This window comes from Nelusetta ayraudi, unplaced genomic scaffold (assembly GCF_046127955.1).
Source record: "Nelusetta ayraudi isolate G7.1 ecotype Tasmania unplaced genomic scaffold, CSIRO-AGI_Nayr_v1 ptg000031l, whole genome shotgun sequence".
In the NCBI taxonomy this organism is placed as follows: Eukaryota; Metazoa; Chordata; class Actinopteri; order Tetraodontiformes; family Monacanthidae; genus Nelusetta; species Nelusetta ayraudi.
This window is the reverse complement of record NW_027466081.1, coordinates 945,587-963,491: the sequence shown is the minus strand read 5'-3', so window position 1 is coordinate 963,491 and position 17,905 is coordinate 945,587. Positions and strand designations below refer to the sequence as shown.

General features: G+C 46.0%; 1 protein-coding gene and 1 long non-coding RNA gene across 2 annotated transcripts in view; one reads left to right on the top strand and one right to left on the bottom strand.

The window, feature by feature from the left end:
• The first annotated feature begins 3,184 nt into the window (after positions 1 to 3,184).
• Positions 3,185 to 3,559, top strand: LOC142891339 (uncharacterized). Its single transcript, XR_012927264.1, has 2 exons — positions 3,185 to 3,323; positions 3,362 to 3,559. It is a non-coding gene; the product is annotated as an uncharacterized LOC142891339 (long non-coding RNA).
• The window catches only part of kdm6a (lysine (K)-specific demethylase 6A), a 42,337-nt gene continuing 27,823 nt past the window's right edge, over positions 3,392 to 17,905 (bottom strand). The window contains exons 14-30 of the mRNA XM_076030779.1: positions 17,053 to 17,145; positions 16,863 to 16,940; positions 16,096 to 16,203; positions 14,967 to 15,365; positions 13,373 to 14,229; positions 11,087 to 11,216; positions 10,826 to 10,931; positions 9,833 to 10,038; positions 8,665 to 8,708; positions 8,500 to 8,574; positions 8,211 to 8,359; positions 6,928 to 7,042; positions 6,630 to 6,817; positions 5,456 to 5,597; positions 5,233 to 5,359; positions 4,471 to 4,641; positions 3,392 to 3,979 (exon numbers count right to left, since the gene is read on the bottom strand). Coding sequence (XP_075886894.1) covers positions 3,953 to 3,979; positions 4,471 to 4,641; positions 5,233 to 5,359; positions 5,456 to 5,597; positions 6,630 to 6,817; positions 6,928 to 7,042; positions 8,211 to 8,359; positions 8,500 to 8,574; positions 8,665 to 8,708; positions 9,833 to 10,038; positions 10,826 to 10,931; positions 11,087 to 11,216; positions 13,373 to 14,229; positions 14,967 to 15,365; positions 16,096 to 16,203; positions 16,863 to 16,940; positions 17,053 to 17,145 — 3,015 coding nt within the window. The 3' untranslated portion in view covers positions 3,392 to 3,952. The remainder of the gene's footprint in view (positions 3,980 to 4,470; positions 4,642 to 5,232; positions 5,360 to 5,455; positions 5,598 to 6,629; positions 6,818 to 6,927; positions 7,043 to 8,210; positions 8,360 to 8,499; positions 8,575 to 8,664; positions 8,709 to 9,832; positions 10,039 to 10,825; positions 10,932 to 11,086; positions 11,217 to 13,372; positions 14,230 to 14,966; positions 15,366 to 16,095; positions 16,204 to 16,862; positions 16,941 to 17,052; positions 17,146 to 17,905) is intronic.

Here is a 17,905-nt window from a genome sequence, read left to right as displayed (position 1 = left end):
TGAATCCTGCATTATTTGGACATTTAAATAGTTGTCATAGAGCTCATATTGGTTTTAACGTTGATGTACTCAGTTATTGCCTTAGGTAGTACTTAGTTACTGCAAAATGTGCTAATTGATATACATATATATATATATATATATATATATATATATATATATATATATATATATATATATATATATATATATATACATATATACATATATATATATATATATATATATATATATATATATATATATATATATATATACATATATACATATATATATCACTCATGGATTTTTCTTTTTAAGAAGAACCTGAAAATCTTCAGAAAAGAGTTTAATCCCAGCGTGACGTCACAGCCTGGCAGATTGGTATCATGTGAGTTAAAGATGGAACCATGAAATGATGGAAAGTGCACAAGCTCTATGGGCAACATAGTGCGGGGGTAACCACTGAGCCAATCAGCTGGGTTTCTCAAAGCGCTTTGGCTGTGATTTAGCGCTTAACAAATAAAGATTGATTGATTGGTTGGTTGGTTGATTGATTGATTGATTGATTGACAGCTCATCGCAACACTGTGTATGGAGGCCTGTGAGTGCGCACAGGGAAATGGAGGAAATGTGAATAAAAGGAAATCGTCCTTCAACGTTTACAAATCGACTTCAAATCTTAGAGGATAAGAATCGTGATTCTTACATGAACTGGTTTACCCCCCCCCACACACACACACACACACACACTCCAAGTTAATTCTCATTTCCAAATTGCATATTCAAGCTTTTATGTTTGTCTTTTTTTCTTCTTTTTTTTTTTTTACAGTAGGTGACTGACTGACTGACTGACTGACTGAACATGAAAGTATGTTGCGCAGTATACAGTCTCAAAGCGCAAATACACACGAGGAAGGAAATGTTTTCTGTTCCTCTTTTACAAACCGACAACCGTCCGAGTTCCTCTTTTAGTCTCCTGTAAATCATCGCATCTTTAGCTCTTTTTTTTTTTTTTTTTGGACCGCCGTGCAGTGAACGTTTTTCTGCGCACACACACACACACAAAATGTAGTGTTGTGTGCTGGCTGTTCACTAACGACACGCCGTAACCTACTGGCAATGGAGCGGTCGATGTCACACACACACACACACACACACACACACACACACACACACACACACACACACACAAAGAAAAGAAATAAAACCCCGATTGATCAGAGAGAGAAACATCAAACAGCAATTTCTGCTCGGTTCCGTTCTTTATTTTTCAGTGTCTTCGTCGACTTTATTCAGATGAAAACGGCTCCCCCACAGAGGCGGCCGTCCACTGAACGCACCACGGGGACATTTAATGAGGGACTTGCTCTTTGCTCTTTTTTTTTGCAGGGATCTGACTCGGGCATGTTTGCTTTAGAACTACGAGGTACAAATTCAGGACACAATTTGAAGGAAGGCCCCCCCCCCCAGAATATTGTGCCACAAACGCTCCCAGAGCACTGACCCACAGTGCTGCGCGTGCTGAAACAAACCCAGTGAGGCGACATGAAACGGGCTGTGCCGATTGTTTGATCGTCACGTCGCCCGTCTGAATATTAAAATGTGCAATTCAGTTTTTACATGCGACCTTACTGCGATGCAGACTATCGAATCTTTTTTTGCAGCTGACCACCGAGGAGGCAAACTGCTTTCATGCATTTACTGCCATTGGTTCCACCATTCTAACTAATGCAGCCGCCCAGTGTAGGTCTGGTTTATCTCCAAAGCTTTTCATTTTACCTGTCTATTTAAACACATAAGTACAGCTGTACTCTGACCTGACTGGATTTTTTTTTTTTTTTTTTTTTTTAACCCATTTTAAACAAGTGGAGCCTGACGGTTTTAATTTGGCCCTCCTGCTCATTCATTTGGAAAAGCTGGCCTCCTTTTTTCTTTTTTTTTTTGCAAATTACAGAAGGTGAGAGCTCAGAAGAATGTCGAGTCTCTGGTGGCTTTCCATGCAGCCAGTGTGGTCATTTTTATTCTGTTTGGGTGCATGTAGTTGCATGATATCCCAACTATTAGCAAACTATAACATGCCATCACATCTTAGATGACATGCTTCCATGTTACATACAGTCAGCCTAATGGCACAGTTGGCTAAATCATATTTGAAAGTTTTCGGAAAACAAGAAAAAACTTTTTTTTTTTATAAAGCACATTGGTAAAGTTAGGCAGATATCACAATTTGGCCAAAAATGACTTGAGCAATCATGCTATTAGGCTAACAATAGTCTAGCATCGCATGGGTCTGTTCATGTTTACATGCTTATTTTGAATAAAAGTGTTGCATCAGGTACAGGACCCAAAAAATTCTATTCCTCAGTGCCTTCACACAGAAACCAATTTGGTTGTCCTACCCTTACAACGGCTCTTATTTATACGCAAGAATAGACGTAGCTCAAGGGTCTTGCTTCCAGTTAGCTGCCATCTTGCATCACCATATTTGTAAGGAAGCCTGGTGTGGACAATCCATATGCGTTTCATGTTTAGGGTGACTGCTCGCATCTTCAAATACCAACACAGGTGGACAAGACATCCAAAATTTAGGCGCACAGACCACTGTAGTTGACTGGCAAGCTCAGGAGGGGGCAGGAGAGTGAAAGGGACTGCAATCTAAAAATGTAACCTCTTGATGTCGCAGTTTCTTCTTCAAAATCTTGAAATATTAAACACTTTAACCTCTAACAAGTATATTCGATGACCAACAGATTTGCACCAGTGCATAATGAAATTGTGACTCAACCTACTGCATAAAGTTTGGGTCAGCCGACAAGTAATCATACAAGAGACTGTGTTGTATATAGCAAGTGTAAAAGTGATTCTGAATCAAGCAATGCAAAGAAGCCAAAAATAAATAAAGTTCTTGTTTATTGACTCATAAAACATCCTTCAAACAATAAACCCATTTTAAGGTAAGGTCTCTGTACAATGCTTACTAAGCAGTTTTATTTATATAGAAAATGTATCAGGGGCTGTGCTGAAAATCACAAGGCTCCTTCAAATTTAATGGCAGGTACTCTGGAAAAATTACAGCATTCCATCAACAAGTATTCTCAAGCAATAAATATGCATTTATAAATAATGTAAATTTACATACAAAAAAAAAAAACACAAATCAAAAGTTCACTCTTTTGTCAATGTGCAACCCTTTTTCTCTGTGACTTCGCTGTTTGTCTAACAAAAAAAAAAAACTCCTCTCCCATCAGGAAAAAAAAAAAAAAAAAAAAAAAAAAGACTCATCATAGTTCCAGTAAAATAAAATGATACAGATTCACTTCATGAAAACTAATAATGATGGGGTGAGGGGGGGAGGGGGGGGGGGGGGAGAGAGAGAGAGAGAGAGAGAGAGACTGTTTCACACAACTATTCACATTACAAAGAACAGTTGATTCTTGTTTCCTGGATCAAACGGGGGGGGTCTGCCATAGAAAAAGACCAGCTATGCTAATGCCTCTTTTTGTTTCTTTTTTTGGAGAGATGGGAAAAATCTTGTGTGTAAGATTCACAAACAGAATACAAAAATGGAAAGATAAAACATCAGTAGTCTTTGTGTGATGATGATGATGATGTCGAGAGCAAAACATAATATATACAAGAACTTTCCATTCAGCATTTCTATGTGACGTTTGTGTGGTTTTATTATAGCAGAGTCCAGCTGGGCCAGCAGTAGAACAGTCTGGTCATGTCGACAGGGAAAAAGCTGCCATCCCCCTCCACTCCGCTAGGGGGAGACATGCCACTTTGGGCAAGGTTGCATAGACACAGCTTGACGCAGCTGTCTTTTATAGGATAGCTACAGAGCACTGTTTGAGGAGTGCCGGCTTACTTCCTGAATATCAGAAAAAAAGACTAAAGGTTTTTCCCGGAGAATTTTCACCGGCTGAGTCCGTTTGGGTTGAAACCGTCTTTCGGAGAAACAGTCTCGCCATCAAGACGAAGAAGGCAGGGGACTCGCCTGCAGACACAAGGAGAAGGACCAACGACTCAATGCGAGTGCTGCGGGCGAACGATGAGGCGTGATTGCGCCGCAGTGTTTTTATTGCACCAGTGTTTCGATACAGGTGCAGGAAAACACTTATTTAGAAACGCTTATTTAGATATGTATACAATTTGTATATATAGAACAGAATGTAATAGAATAGAAGCCTTAATTGATCCCAGAGTGGGGAAATTTACAGTGCAAAAGGAGGAAGGTGATATTAATTAAAAAGAAATTAAGAAATAAAATAAAACATTTATAGTCTAAAAGGAAAAAAAGAGATCATGTTTGCACCAAACTGACGGTTGGATTATTTTACAAGTTATTTCCGTAATATATATTTTATTTCTTTTTAACTATTCTCTTTGCACTGTATATGCTGCCGTAAACTATTCACATTTCTCCAATGTGGGATCAATAAAGGCATTCTCTCTTGTGTATCCAAACCCCACCTGAGTGATACTTACGAGTGTGAACTGGTCGTACACCTGCATCAGGTCCTCGATCTTGTACTGCTCCAGCACCACAAAGTTGTCCAGGTCGGTGCTCCCCCTACGGGCACAGTCCTGACAGTGCACCACGTACGTTTTCCGGCTGTTGCTCTCGCTGGTGACAAACAGCAGGTCGAACACCTCCACCTGTGGGGGGGGGGGACAAGGCGGAAGCGTGAGCGGTACGGATGGAAGTTAACGATTAATTTGTTAATCGTTAGTTGATTGACCTTATCGATCAATTATCAATTAATTGATAAACGGTGTATTTTCCTGAGAACCTAAATTTCACAATAAAAAAGGGGAAGGAACACATTATGTAACCCTTAAATAATATTGAGGGTCCAATGTGACCCATTTTTACATTAGAGAACAGTAAAAACACCCTAAAGATTGATCCTCTGGCTTTAAGTTGACTTCTCATGGGTCACATTTCAACTTTTTTGTAAAAAAGTTGTTTAAAAGCAACTTGTTCTGCGTATATTATGACCATCACAGTATCTACAGGTGAATTGCTTTTTCCTGCCACTACACTGTTATGATATTAACTACCTGTGTAAAAAAAAAAAAAAAACATTCAAATAATTGCGACTAATTTAATTCAATCGATTAAATTCTTCATCAACAATTAATCAATAATCGATTAATTGTTAAAATCCATAGTGAGCGGTAAATGAAATGCCACGGGCGAGGTGAGAAGGATGTGGGCGGGGCCAAAAGCAAAGGCGGCGGGCTCACCTCGCAAATGCTGCAGTAGTGGGCCGGTTCGTTCTGGGTCTTCCCGTGCCACACCAGCTCTTTGCCGGCGGCCAATAGGAGCTCCCGCTGCATCTGGCACTGCTTCAGGGTGCGCAACAAGCAGTACCTGGCAGAGACGCATGCAGAGCAGTTAGAAAAACAAACCAAAACACGGCCATTCAAACGCACGGGGTTCCTTTTCCGAGAGGGGCGGCGTGCTCACTTGATCATCTCGAAGAGCTTGTGGTCGGACACCTTGATGTTCCGCGCCATGTTCCAGGAGAGGTGGATCATGGGAACGATGGATTTGACACTTTGCAACTTGTTCCACTCGTATCGCTCCACCGCCAGCTTGTACTGATGGGCTGCCGACGGACAAAGATGTCATTGATTGATTGACTGGCCGCACTGCTGTGACACCGCCCGCAAGTAATCACGTGACCGATGCTGACGGTGCAGCCAGATTCAGAAGATTAGGGATACACCGAGTAGAGTACGAGTACTTGCATTTTGGTACTCGGCGATATCGATGGCGAGTACTTGATAAGGCCATTAAACACATTATGGAATTACTTGGATTTTCCTTTTAGTTTTCCACTGATGTTCTGTTATTTGAACCACATTCCTCAGCATGTTTCCCTAGAACAAGTTTCGCCGCAGTACAAACACAAATGTAACAAAATATTCGTGTACACATACAGTACAGCCGGTATCGGTGTTGTGGTTTCGGCATGTATTTTACGAGTACAAGCAGAGTACTCAACCCCCGGTATCAGTGCCGATATCCAATGATGGTATCGGTACCGATACCACAGAAGATAAGAAGAGTCCGAGGTGTCATGTTCAGATTGGTGCTTGGCGTCCCAATCAGGCTAAATATCGTTCCCATGCCAAATTGAAGCGTTCCCACCCTGCTTGATAGTCTGTGTGATGAAGCCCTCCAGTGCAGCTAATCTGGCTGAGTGAGTGTGCCAGAGTGCTGAGCAGAGGGGACGGGGGGGGTTGAAGATACTTTCCATTCTGAAATGATTCAAATAAAGTCTGCGGCCCAGCGTCGGTGCTACCTGAACCCACTCTGCAACATGGGGTCGGAGGTCACCGAGGCGGGACGGAACCCCCATGATACACAGTCCATCAGTGGTTCACAACTGGGGGAGTCTCAGGACCCACATTTTTCACCCCATCATGAAGCTGCGACCCTAATTTATTCCACAGAACTCAATTAATTCCACAAAAAATAAAACTATCGAGCCAATTAATGATTGAAATTATTGAATTGAATTGCAAAGCCGCGACCCAGTCAGAACAGCTCTGCGACCCACCAGTTGGGGAAACTCTGGTTTTAATTTTTTTTTTTAACATTTACTTCCCTCCTTCCATGCGCAGCCAGCACCCACCTGTGAGGGGTCCGACGTTCCAGGCGATGTTGTTGCACCAGCCGATGGCCTGGACCCAGTGGATGGTGCCGGTGTTGAGCCACACCAGGTCGCCAGGGCGCTGGATGAAGCGGTAGACGGGCACGCTGGCTTCGAAGAGGTCCTCCAGGTTGGGCCACCACGAGCCCATCAGGAAGTTGATGTTGTTCCTGAGAGAAAGAGGAGGAAGAGGAGGGGGAGGCCGAGGCCGAGTCAGTGTCAGCTTGTTGTGGTGAGGGGAGGCTGAAAACTTTCCGAGGGAGCTTTTCAAGAGTCGCACTTTTCACAGAAGTCGTTGATGACGCCCCAGTAGGTTTCAGGCACGGCGAACCACTCGCAGTCCCCGGGGCCGATGTTGATGTTGACGGAGCAGAAGTTGTTGTTCTCCTGGTGGCCTGGAGGGGGAGACGGGTGTCGATTGTAAGAAGATGAAAGTGCAGAGACAAGAGCTTCTTTAAAAACAAAAAACAAACAAACAAACAAAAAAAACACAGGAAAATCCAACAGATCCATAAAAATAAAAATAAAATAAAAAAACAGATTCAGAACAAAAGCGATGGAGCGTTTTTTCTGTGAACGGAATCAGTTTATGGAACAATTTGAAGAAAGAAACCAAAGAATCCAAATTAAAAGAACAATAAAAGCCAGTATGTTGAAGAAATATGTTTGTCTCTGGTTGTCATGAATAATAAATCATCCTTTTCTGTTTTGTCTGAAGCAGTATTACAGGGAAATGTAGCAAAAGTAGAAGGAGACGGTCAGCTTTTCTTTTTAATGCTTTATTATAAAATTCAGTTCCTCAGCTGCATCACAGTCGCACAGCTTTGGAGGAGAAACATTTTATTTTATTATTATAAATGTTTTGATATTTATTGCATTGTTGTGGATGGTTTACTTAAAGCTCTTAGTAAATTTACTTCCTTGGGTAAAAGGGGCAGATGATAACTTTCCGCTCCCTTTCATTCAGGAGTTGGTTTGTGTTCATGTCCAATTGTTTTGTTTTCACTAAATGAATGAAATTAAATCTTATATAGATAGATCGATAGCTAAATAAATAAAATTTAGTTTGCGTCTTGGCCAGGAGCAGGAGGAGACTGGTCAAACTGGTGAGGAGAGCCAGCTCTGTCCTGGAGGTGGCGCCGCGGACAGAGGGGGACGTTGGCCAAATTCAACAGCTCCCACCCCCTAGCGCCACCCTGTGGAGAGTCTGAGGCTCCTTCCGCTCGAGGCTGCCGCACCCTCAGTGCGAGAAGGAGCCGCTAGCGCAGGTCACTGCGGCCTGAGGCCATCAGGCTGCACAGCTGCCCTCAATGAAATCATCTCCATCTCAACCACTTGCATTTCATAAAGGTGGAATAAAACACTTAATAATAAGTCAATGTTATGGGAATAACTTGCAAATAATCCAATTGTCTAATTTCCTTGTTTACTTTATAAATATTTTACTTCTTTATAATTAACACATTTTTCTCTTCCGTTTGCGTTATATTGTAATATTGTAATGAAGCAAATTTCCTCAATGCGGGACAAATTAAATGACTCCATTCTGTTCCATTGACTTACCGGGGGTCCTGCTGCCAGGCACCTTCATGTAGAGCTGGACTGTGTTCATGCCCAGGATGGTGTGACCCACGTGGCTGAGCAAGTTGCCCGCCGACACCACCCGGGCAAAGGCCGGCAGCTTGGACAGCTCCTGCAGCTGCTGCTTCCACCTGCGGGAGGGAGGGCGGGAGGGAGGGAGGGAGGGGGGCGTTGAAGTTGGTTTGGTGAAGCGGCAACATGAACGGCGAGGACGGGACGTGCGACTGTCAGCGGGAGGAACGAGCCGGAAATCTTTTGAGTCGCGACTCACTTCTTGTCGTCGGAGAGGTCGATGTTGGTGCCGAACTTGATGTGCTTGAAGGGGCCTTTCCTCCGCCGCAACAAGCTGAGGGGGAAAGCAAAGGGTGAGCGAGAGAAGGGGGGGGGGCGGGGCGGGGGAGTGCAAAGATGTTTGGAAGTCGCAGAGAAAACTCACCTGTCTGCTTCCGTTTCCATTTCCTTTTTCTTTTCGTTCTCCTCCTGCCAAAGAAAAACCAATGCAAGAATATGACACAGGGTTCAAAGACAGCAAGTAGTTCAGCCAAAGAAGCTACAACAGGGGTTGGGAAAACTAAGGTCGGGGGGGGGGGGGGGGGGGGGCAATATGTGGCCCGACGAACTTGAAGAGTTATTTTTCTGTGTTCCAGGAATAATTTCAATAAAGAGCTAAATAGCAGGGGTGGGAAAAAAAAAGATTCTTAAATTTATTGTGGTTATGACATTGCCAATAAAGAATCGATTCAAAATATACATATAAAAAAAAAAATATATATATATGGATTTTTGTTTGTTTCTCTTTTTTTTTTGACGAGGCTGGAACTCGTGTGCGACTACACTGCGGCATCGTACCGGACCGTTTAAGGTGACGCACGCGAGACACACGAGCACGCAGATCCAAACCGACACACACGGCATTAAAGACGACTGAAAAAAGAATCGGGTTCGTCGGGGGTTTAAACCCAGCGTGTGGCAGCATGCAAATATTGTGGGAACACGGCGAACATGAGGAAGCTGTTGGAGGAAAAGACAGAAAATCCTCCGGTTGCTCCAAAACAGATATGCACGTGAATCATGATGAATCGCGATTCTCGATTAATTGCGATTAATCGCATCGTAGCCCTCTCAATCGTAATGGAATTGGATCGTTGGGTACCATAGCGATTCCCACCCCTGCTAAATACTGTGGGGCTTCAAAGACAGGTGTTGTGTTCTAACTCTTCTGTCAAGTGACATTAACACACAGGTTTTCTACAGAACCCATGAGGTGGGTCACCAAAAAAACTCCATCCTTCTGCTGCTGCTGCTGCTGCTGCTGCTCCGGCCCCTTCTGTCAAATTTTGGAACCCATTGCAGCGCCACCGGTCAAAAGGTTTGCCCACCCCTGATCTATAACTATTAAGAATGGATTTTAAAACATATATATTTTCAAACGTGGATCCTGAGACTCCACCAGTGGAGAAGCTCTGATCTAATAGGACTAACATGCAAAGTGTTTGAGCCTTTCATGGATGGAACGCATCTTCAAATAACTTGTTGTTAATGTGAAAGGTTCTATTCTGGCTTTGTTTTCTTTGCGGGTGCATCGTCCTGTGCGGCCCACTGACCCGCAGGGACTCTTGGAAGGAGGAGGCCTGGTACTGAGCATATTTGATGATGGTGGTGTGGGAGCGGCTGCTCTCGCAGCGCCACATCTTCTTGCTGCCGCTGGGGTCCCAGTTCTCGTCGGTGGGCTGAGCCAGCTGGGTTCGCACTTCCACCAGGTGGTCGGGGTTGGCTTCCACCAGGGTCTTGGTGGAGAAGAGCCCAAGGTCTGGAGGGGTGGGGGTGGGGTTTGGACACACACACACACACACACACACACACACACACACACACACACACACACACAAAAAAAAAAAAACAAGGTGAGCAATTAAAGGCACTGCTGAGGTAAATATGCACACACAAGTATTTGAACAAAAACTTGTGTGTGCGTTTTAAAGATTTACAGATCAAGAGAGAAGCCAAAGTCAAACTTGTATGTAGATTCTCTTGAATGTTTCTTGGAATTATTGTAATCACTGTATGATTTATTTTTGTGTGTTGTTTTCAGTGCTGCAAACGGCAGAATATCCACATTTTGGATCAATAAAGCACATTTATTCTATTCTATAACTAAAACTATAGCTTAAAAAAAAGAATATCTGTGTGTTTCTATGACGGTGATGATGTCTTTGACTTTTTTTTTTTTTCTCCTTACAATTGTGCTAATTTATTTTTCAGTCTGGGGCCACACTGTGCAAACAATGCACTACATAATAGAGGAAGGTGCAACTGCAGCAGCGATAAATGCGGTTTTGGCAGAGGCCCTGCGTGCAGTAACGCTCTCCACATCCAGGTGGTGCTGTTGTCATATGCCAAGCCTTGCAATGTGAAGTCTGACTGGGGTGACACACCCACAGCACGGAGCCATGTGAGTGGAACACACACACACACACACACACACACACACACACACACACACACACACACACACACACACACACACACACACACACACACACACACACACACACACACACACACACACACACACGCGAGATCAAAGCGCTCCGTACCCAGTTTGAGAGCTCCGGCGAGTCCTCGGATGACGGTGACGGGGTTGGCAGAGTTGGTGCAGAACTGATGCAGCGGAGGGTAGAAGGCGTCTCGCTTGTTTTCAAGCTGCGTGGCCGAGGAGGAGACGCAGGAGGAGGAGGAGGTCAGAGCACAGCAGAGATAATAAAAGCGTCACAGCCTCGCCACGGCTCAGACTGAGCTTTTGCGAGCGGGGTCGCAGCGACACCGTCGCCGTCCTCCGAGGTAACGGCAGCACTCACGTAAATACTGGGCGTCGGCGGGTTGACTTTGTCCTTTGGCAGCGGAGGGGAGGGGGCGTGCGGAGGCCGTGGCGGGGGACACTTGTCCAGCAGGATGCTGCTGGTGGACAGGCCGTTCTTCCCCAGGTTCCTGCAGGCCGAGGAGCAGAGGACAGGGGGGGGTGGGGCTCTGTTAGTTCAAGTCATAGTGAGATGTAGAACCAGGAGTAAGTCAATAGGACTTGGGAGTATTTTGAGGATGCAGACCAACTAGGACTTCATACTTCTGATGAACTAAGTAGAGCGAAACACACAAACTGAGTAGAACTAAAAAAAAACCCCATCAAAATTCTAATTCATTTAATATCAGTGGTTTTATGGCGCTGTAGTAGAGCATATGGCTCACCCAGTGCACTGGTGGTGTTGCAGCAACAATCGGAATCCACCATACAATAAAGTTCCACTTTGTCTTTATTAAGGCAACGACTGTTGCACTTGCACATTCCTTTCTTGCACATGGTGACATGCTAGCATTTGCACCTTTAACTCACTGAACAACGCTTGAGGAGCTCGTTGACTATTTAGCGACAGAAATGCAGGTTAGCGGCCGATGAGCTGCCGAGTCGCACCAGTTGGTACGTCGGCAGATAATATGGGCAAAAGCTTCAACCTCTTAGATTGAGAATACAACCTGCAGGCTGATAGCACAGCTGCTACATGGTCTAAGTCAGCGGTCCCCAACCGCCGGGCCGCAGACCGGTACCACTTTGTGGGTCATTTGGTACCGGGCCGCGCGGAAAGAATAATCAACTTCCGTTAAATGAGTTTGCGTTTATTCAGCAATTTTATTTTGAAAAATTACCGGATTTTCTCCGTTACATCCATCTATGGCTCAACTCTTGACGTACGCCAAGGCGCTCGTCTTGGTCATGTGAGACCGCTAGCTTAAACCCACGAGCCAGCAAGCTAGCTAGCTAGTGGGTGGAGTCAAACCCAGGGAGAGCTGCCACTGACAACCAGTTGCACTCACATTTGCGCCTAATTTAGAACTCCCAGTAATTTAAAGTCAATGTCAACAATCTGACAGAAGTGAGGCAGCTCTTGCCTGCACACAATATCAATCAGTGAGCCACAAGCGCAACAGAACAAAGCAAGTGTCCTCCACCCGCCCAGCTGCCGCCGTACACCAACTCTGTTCTCAATCTGACCAGAGGGGCAGTGATCAATACAGCTGGCGTTCAGCACAGGGTCATGATATGACGACATCTCATATATGCAGACAAAACACGTCCCAATATTTATATCAGTGCTTCAGGCGCGACTGCCACAATCACGCAGGGTGACTTTTGTAAGGGGGTCCGACAGAAGGGACACATCTGTGAAATGGCCACGGTTGTCCTAAAACCATCATCTGTTTATTTGCAAAATGTACATTTCTTCTTATTCGGTTTACCGTGCGCACTCTGGGTGACCCATTCAAATGACACTGAGACAAGGGGCTGAAGTGTACTCAACTCAAGAGGCTGTGTGCATTTGTACTGGGCTGCGAGGTCGTGTTTCAGAAGTTGCTTTTGAAACTTTCAGAGAGGAACACAGAATCGACTCAAAGTCTCACTTGCAGCCTAAAAACGCTCAGCGGCGACGTTTGCTCACATCCAACAGTGGGACTTCATGGGACGATACGACAGCACAAATGAGAAAAGGGCAGTCCGCCGCATTGTTGCTGCTAACGCACCCCTGCAAACCTTTCTCATCAGCATTGATTTCCCATTAGTTATTCAGACTCGGATTCAGATTCAGCATAGTCACAGATGGCAATTGACTCTTCATCCGGGGTTAACTTTACAGCGGGGGAGGCGGGGGGGAGGAAGCGACTTTACAGCTGGGAGAAATAACTTTACAGCTGGATATTAACCATAGCCTGGATGGTAAACTCAACATCAGGGGTTAAATGTACATCTTGGGCTAAACTTTACCTCTTGGGGCTAATGTTACACCTGCGGGAATTAACTATACGTCTGAACGGTTAGCACTACATAACGGTTTAAGTGTACATCTAGTGTTCACTTTACGGCCAGGGGTTAACTGTACGGGGGCGGGGGGTTTGACTGTACATCTGGATGGTTAATTATATCAGGAGTTAAGCTTTACGAGATCCGGGCTATGTTAACTTAACATCAGGATTACGTCTATACATGTTCCTTTCGCAGTTTCAGTTTGTGTTTACACCACATCACAGGGCGCCGTTGCAGCTAGTTGTTAACTATAGAGATGGGTTTAACTCGACAGTGGAGGACTGGTTCTCACCTGCATGCCTTCAGTACTTCATTGGAGCTGGGGTAGATGGAAACCGAGGACCACGGGGCCAGACCGGCAGGGATCGAGCGTCTCGGAGCTCCGACTCCGCAAGAGTCGGCCGAGGTCTCCGGCCCTTTGCCGTTGTGCGTCGGCTCTTGGCTGCTGCTGCTGCTGCTGCTGCTGCTGGACGCGCTCTTAAGGCAGGAGAGGCTGTTGGCGGCGGGGCTGTCTGCCGAGTGCGGGGAGGAGGGCGCGGCTCGTTCCGAGAGCGTCTTGGCAGCGTCGCGCAGGGCCGGGTGGACGTTGTTGACTTTCTCCGAGGACGACCCGCCGTGGTCGCCGCGGTCGCCGCCGTCTTCGCCGTTACTGCTCGCATTGGCTTTTCCCTTTTGCAAGGCCGAGAGCTGAGGATTGTCTGAAGTGTGCGCGCCCGGGGCGGGAGAGCTCGGCCCCGACGGCTCGGCGGAGCCGTCCGTCACCCGCGGCTGGACGTGATTAGTCAGTCCCTGCGCGGGGGGGTCGGCGCCGCCCGCGGCGCGCCCCGGTGCCGCGGCCGCAGCCGACGGCAGAGCGGCACCGGGTTTGCCGCCGTTGCCCGCCGAGGGAGCGGCGTCTTTGGTGTGAACCCCTGAGGTAGTGGCGCAGTGGGGGGGCGAAGACAAGTGGTTGGGCGTGGTCTGGGGCGAGGTGGGCGACAGGGAGGAGGCCGAGGAGGAGGCAGTGCAAGGCCCGGAGGAGGAGTGACCGACCTGATTCAGAATGCCGGAGGAAGAGAAGGAGGTCTGAGGGGAGGAAGAGGAGGAGGAAGAGAAAGGGGGTTCGCCATTGGGACCTGCCGAATGGGAACCGTGACCTTTTTGAAGCCCCTGGGGAGAGAAGGAAGACAGAGGAGAACGCAGTGAGCACACAAGAAAGTCTCACTTCCTCAGAAAATCCAGAATTGCTACCAGACATTGCGACAAAGGCACAAGGACGCCCACATGACTTAAAGCTTCGTTGTGTAAAATTTGGCTTAATTTAGAGACAACATACTGCCAGTAAATACAACACATAATGAAAGTGCGTATTCGCAGTACAATAAAAGTCATTTGGGTTTCCCAATAATATCCATGGATCACCCTGCCTTCGTCCTAAGACAGCTGGGATAGGCTCCATCAAGACCCCCGTGACCCTGAATAGGAATAAGCGGGTATAGAAAATGAATGAATGATGAATGGAGCCATGGATCAAGGGTCTTGCTGCCAGTTAGGTGCCACCTTGCACCACCATATTTCTAAGGAAGCCTGGTGTGGACAATCCAGTTGCCTGACAGCAGTAGTTAGGGTGACTGCTAGCATCTTCAAATAAACCAACGAAGAAGCAGGTGGACGTGGTATCCAGGGTTGAGTGCGCAGGCCAACGTAGCTCACTGGCAAGCTCAGGAGGGGGAGTGAAAAAACGCTGCAATCTAAAATGCGCCACTTGATGTCTTAATTGTACTGCGAGTACACGCTTTTATTAATGTTTTATGGGCCGTGTGTTTGTTACGCTTTCACTAATATAAAAATCATACATACACACTGGACCTTTAAAACAAGGACAAATGGAAGGAGTGCAAAGGTACCTGAGTGGAATTGTTGCGTTGCTGGCTCCTCCAGGCCTCGTCCGCTGGACTTGGACTACTGGTAGTGCTGCTGGTGCTGGGGTGACTGGCGACTGTACAGGTGTGAGGTAGAGAGTTCTGCTGCAGGTAAGGCACGTTCCCGTTGCTCGCGCCGCCGCCGCCACCGCCTCCCAGTCCCGAGGCGTGACTTTTGTCCGAGTGTCCCGGCGGCCCCGTCGAAGGGCTCGACGAGGGGCAGGACCCGTTGGCCGTGGGCTGGGAGACGCGGCCGGCCGAGTGGTTGACGGGAGAGGCGCGGGCCGGGCCGGGGGTGTGGGGGTGGGGTTGGTGGGGCTCTGCCGAAGGACCGTTTGGAAGGCTGGGCTGCGGTGGGCCGCCTGTCGCTGCCTGCTGCCTCATCTGGTTGAGAGGAGAAGCAAATCAGAAAGAACTTGAACAACTTTGCAGGCAAAATCTTAAAAGTTACTCCGAAATCATGCAGGCAGCCACGTTTCTTTTTGTCAAAAAAACTCACTGCAGCATTCTGTACAATGTAGGACTCTCATTTCTACCCATAGAAAGGCCTCTATAAGTACCGACTAATTAGACGTCTCTTTGGCGCATTCATTCCAGTCCTGTATAATCAAACTATAGTTTGTTTTCGTGTTTTTCTCCATTCGTCTTTTCTTTTCATTTTACCCTAAAAACTCTCAGCTTTGGTCTGCTTTAAGTGAACCAAATCCAGGAAGTGGACTACAAAGCACGGCACTGTGGGGAAAACAACTATATAGATACACTCTCGACGGTTAGCCGCTCAAGCTGAGTCCACTGATGCAGCACCCGTGCGGTTTATTTTGCATGTGACAAACTGTTCGTTGGTCTCATTTTCTCCTTCAGTAATTCTTGAGGCAGCACCGGGCACAGAGGCGAAAAGGGGACTCAGTCAAAGGTTTGTTTCAGTCTACTGGATTATCAGAATAGAAACCTGCCCCAAATATACATACATATATATGAACCTTTCTTGTATTCAGGAAATAATCCTCAGAAGCAAAATAAAATCTTGCAAGTTTATCAACGTTTAATCACGATTGGAAAAAAAAAAAATAACGCCTCCAGTTGTGAGTGATTTGACGGTGATGGTGATGCACACCTGCTGTTGATGCTGCTGCATTAGAGAGAACTGGTTCTCCAGCTGCTCCAGCATTTGCACCTGGGGGGGCTTGAGGTTCGCTCGGTTGGTCCGTAAGTGCTCCAGGAGCTGCGCGTCGCACAAAAGTTTTGCGTTAAGATGAATGGCAATAAAAGAAAAATATCAAGCACGACACAAATATACCCGCAGGACCTGGCATTCATAACGGAGGCTCCACAGCAGAAGACAATTTGAAGGTGTATGCATCCCCAACTAACATTACTGTTGGGTTAAAGTGGGGCTGGGGACCGAATTTATATACATTTGGAGCACTGATCAAAATGTCCCCATAATTATGAAATATCCCCAAAAAGAACAGTCATCTAATAGTACCAATCTCCAATATCCAAGAGAGCAAATCTTAAGTGTCTGCGAGCCAATAATCACTTGGCATTCGTGGGTTATTGACTATTAACGGTAGCAGCAAAGGACAGAAATGCAACAAATTCTGATTTGGGCCACAGGCATCAAAGCCAAGGTATTGAATAGGGACCATGTAAAAAAAGAATTGAACAATCCGTGGCCTGATAGATGATACCGGCGTGACTGAGGCAGAGTATGACTGGTCAACGAATCGACCTTTAACATTATAGAAGATTTATTAGAGCCACAAGATGGCAGCAATGTTGCTAACAAACAAAAAGAAAATGATATTCTGTTGTGCACAAACACGGATACGCACCAATATGTATGCACGTGTTAAAACACAAAGCCTGCACGTTGCCTACCTGCAGCTTCTGTGGCGTCAGGTACCAGCTGGGCACCTGCTGTTGACTGGGACTGTTTGCCGACGACTCTGCGATACCCTGCGGAACAGACAGAAAGATGACATGCGGGCACGATTCAGCCCGACCGTTCAACAGACAGCAACTATATTGATGATAATAATAATGATAATGACAAGAGTCTCCATTGTACCTTGGCAGGGCTGGATGTGCGCTTCCTCTTGGCAGGACTGGCCAGTGGGTCCGTGTGGTTGAGGGCCGCCTGGCCGCCCTCCCCCTTACAGGCCTGGAGGTTGAGAGGAGTTTGTCAAGACGGACGCAACTTACGATAACACATTTCAAACACAGGAGGAATTCAAATGCAAAACTGCAAGATTGGAAACAAAAATGCATGAAAAAAATGATAAAACACAAGTAGTGTTTCTATTAAGCAGAAGCAACAGCTTGCATGGTTGAAATGCATGTGTTTTTTTTTTTTTTTAAATGACGCCTCCTAGCAAAGAAAAATGCAGAAATTATTTTCCATACTCCCAAAAAGAGCACCTACAACTACAACTACCTTCTAAAGCTACTCCGACTGCTTTCCAGACAGGGCAGGAATGATGACTTTAATGTAACACAGCACTGGTAAACCATTCAAACAAGCCGACTTCAGAGTCCTGGGACGTCTCCTCTCCTTCCTTTCTAATCTCTCGCTTTGATTCGGTACAAAAGGCAGACCAGGACTTTCCCCAGTTACATCAATTTTGTCATTTGGTGTCAATGGAGATTTTCCTCAAAAGGAAATCAAGAGCCAGCTAGAGCCATGGGAGACTAAGGAATGAGTAATCCCATTAGAATCAGCCAGTCAACGCTGAAATCAATCTCAGCTGAAGCTTTCAGCCTTTCCATCAATTCCATCAAGTTTCTGCTTTCTGCTTTCCATGTACAAATGCACATCAAGAACATTAAAAACGCCACATTATATTTGGGTATCAAAGCAAGACTTTTGTCGTACAAATGGAAATGGTTGACTGTCGTCAATGCCAGAGAGGCTCGGAACCCTT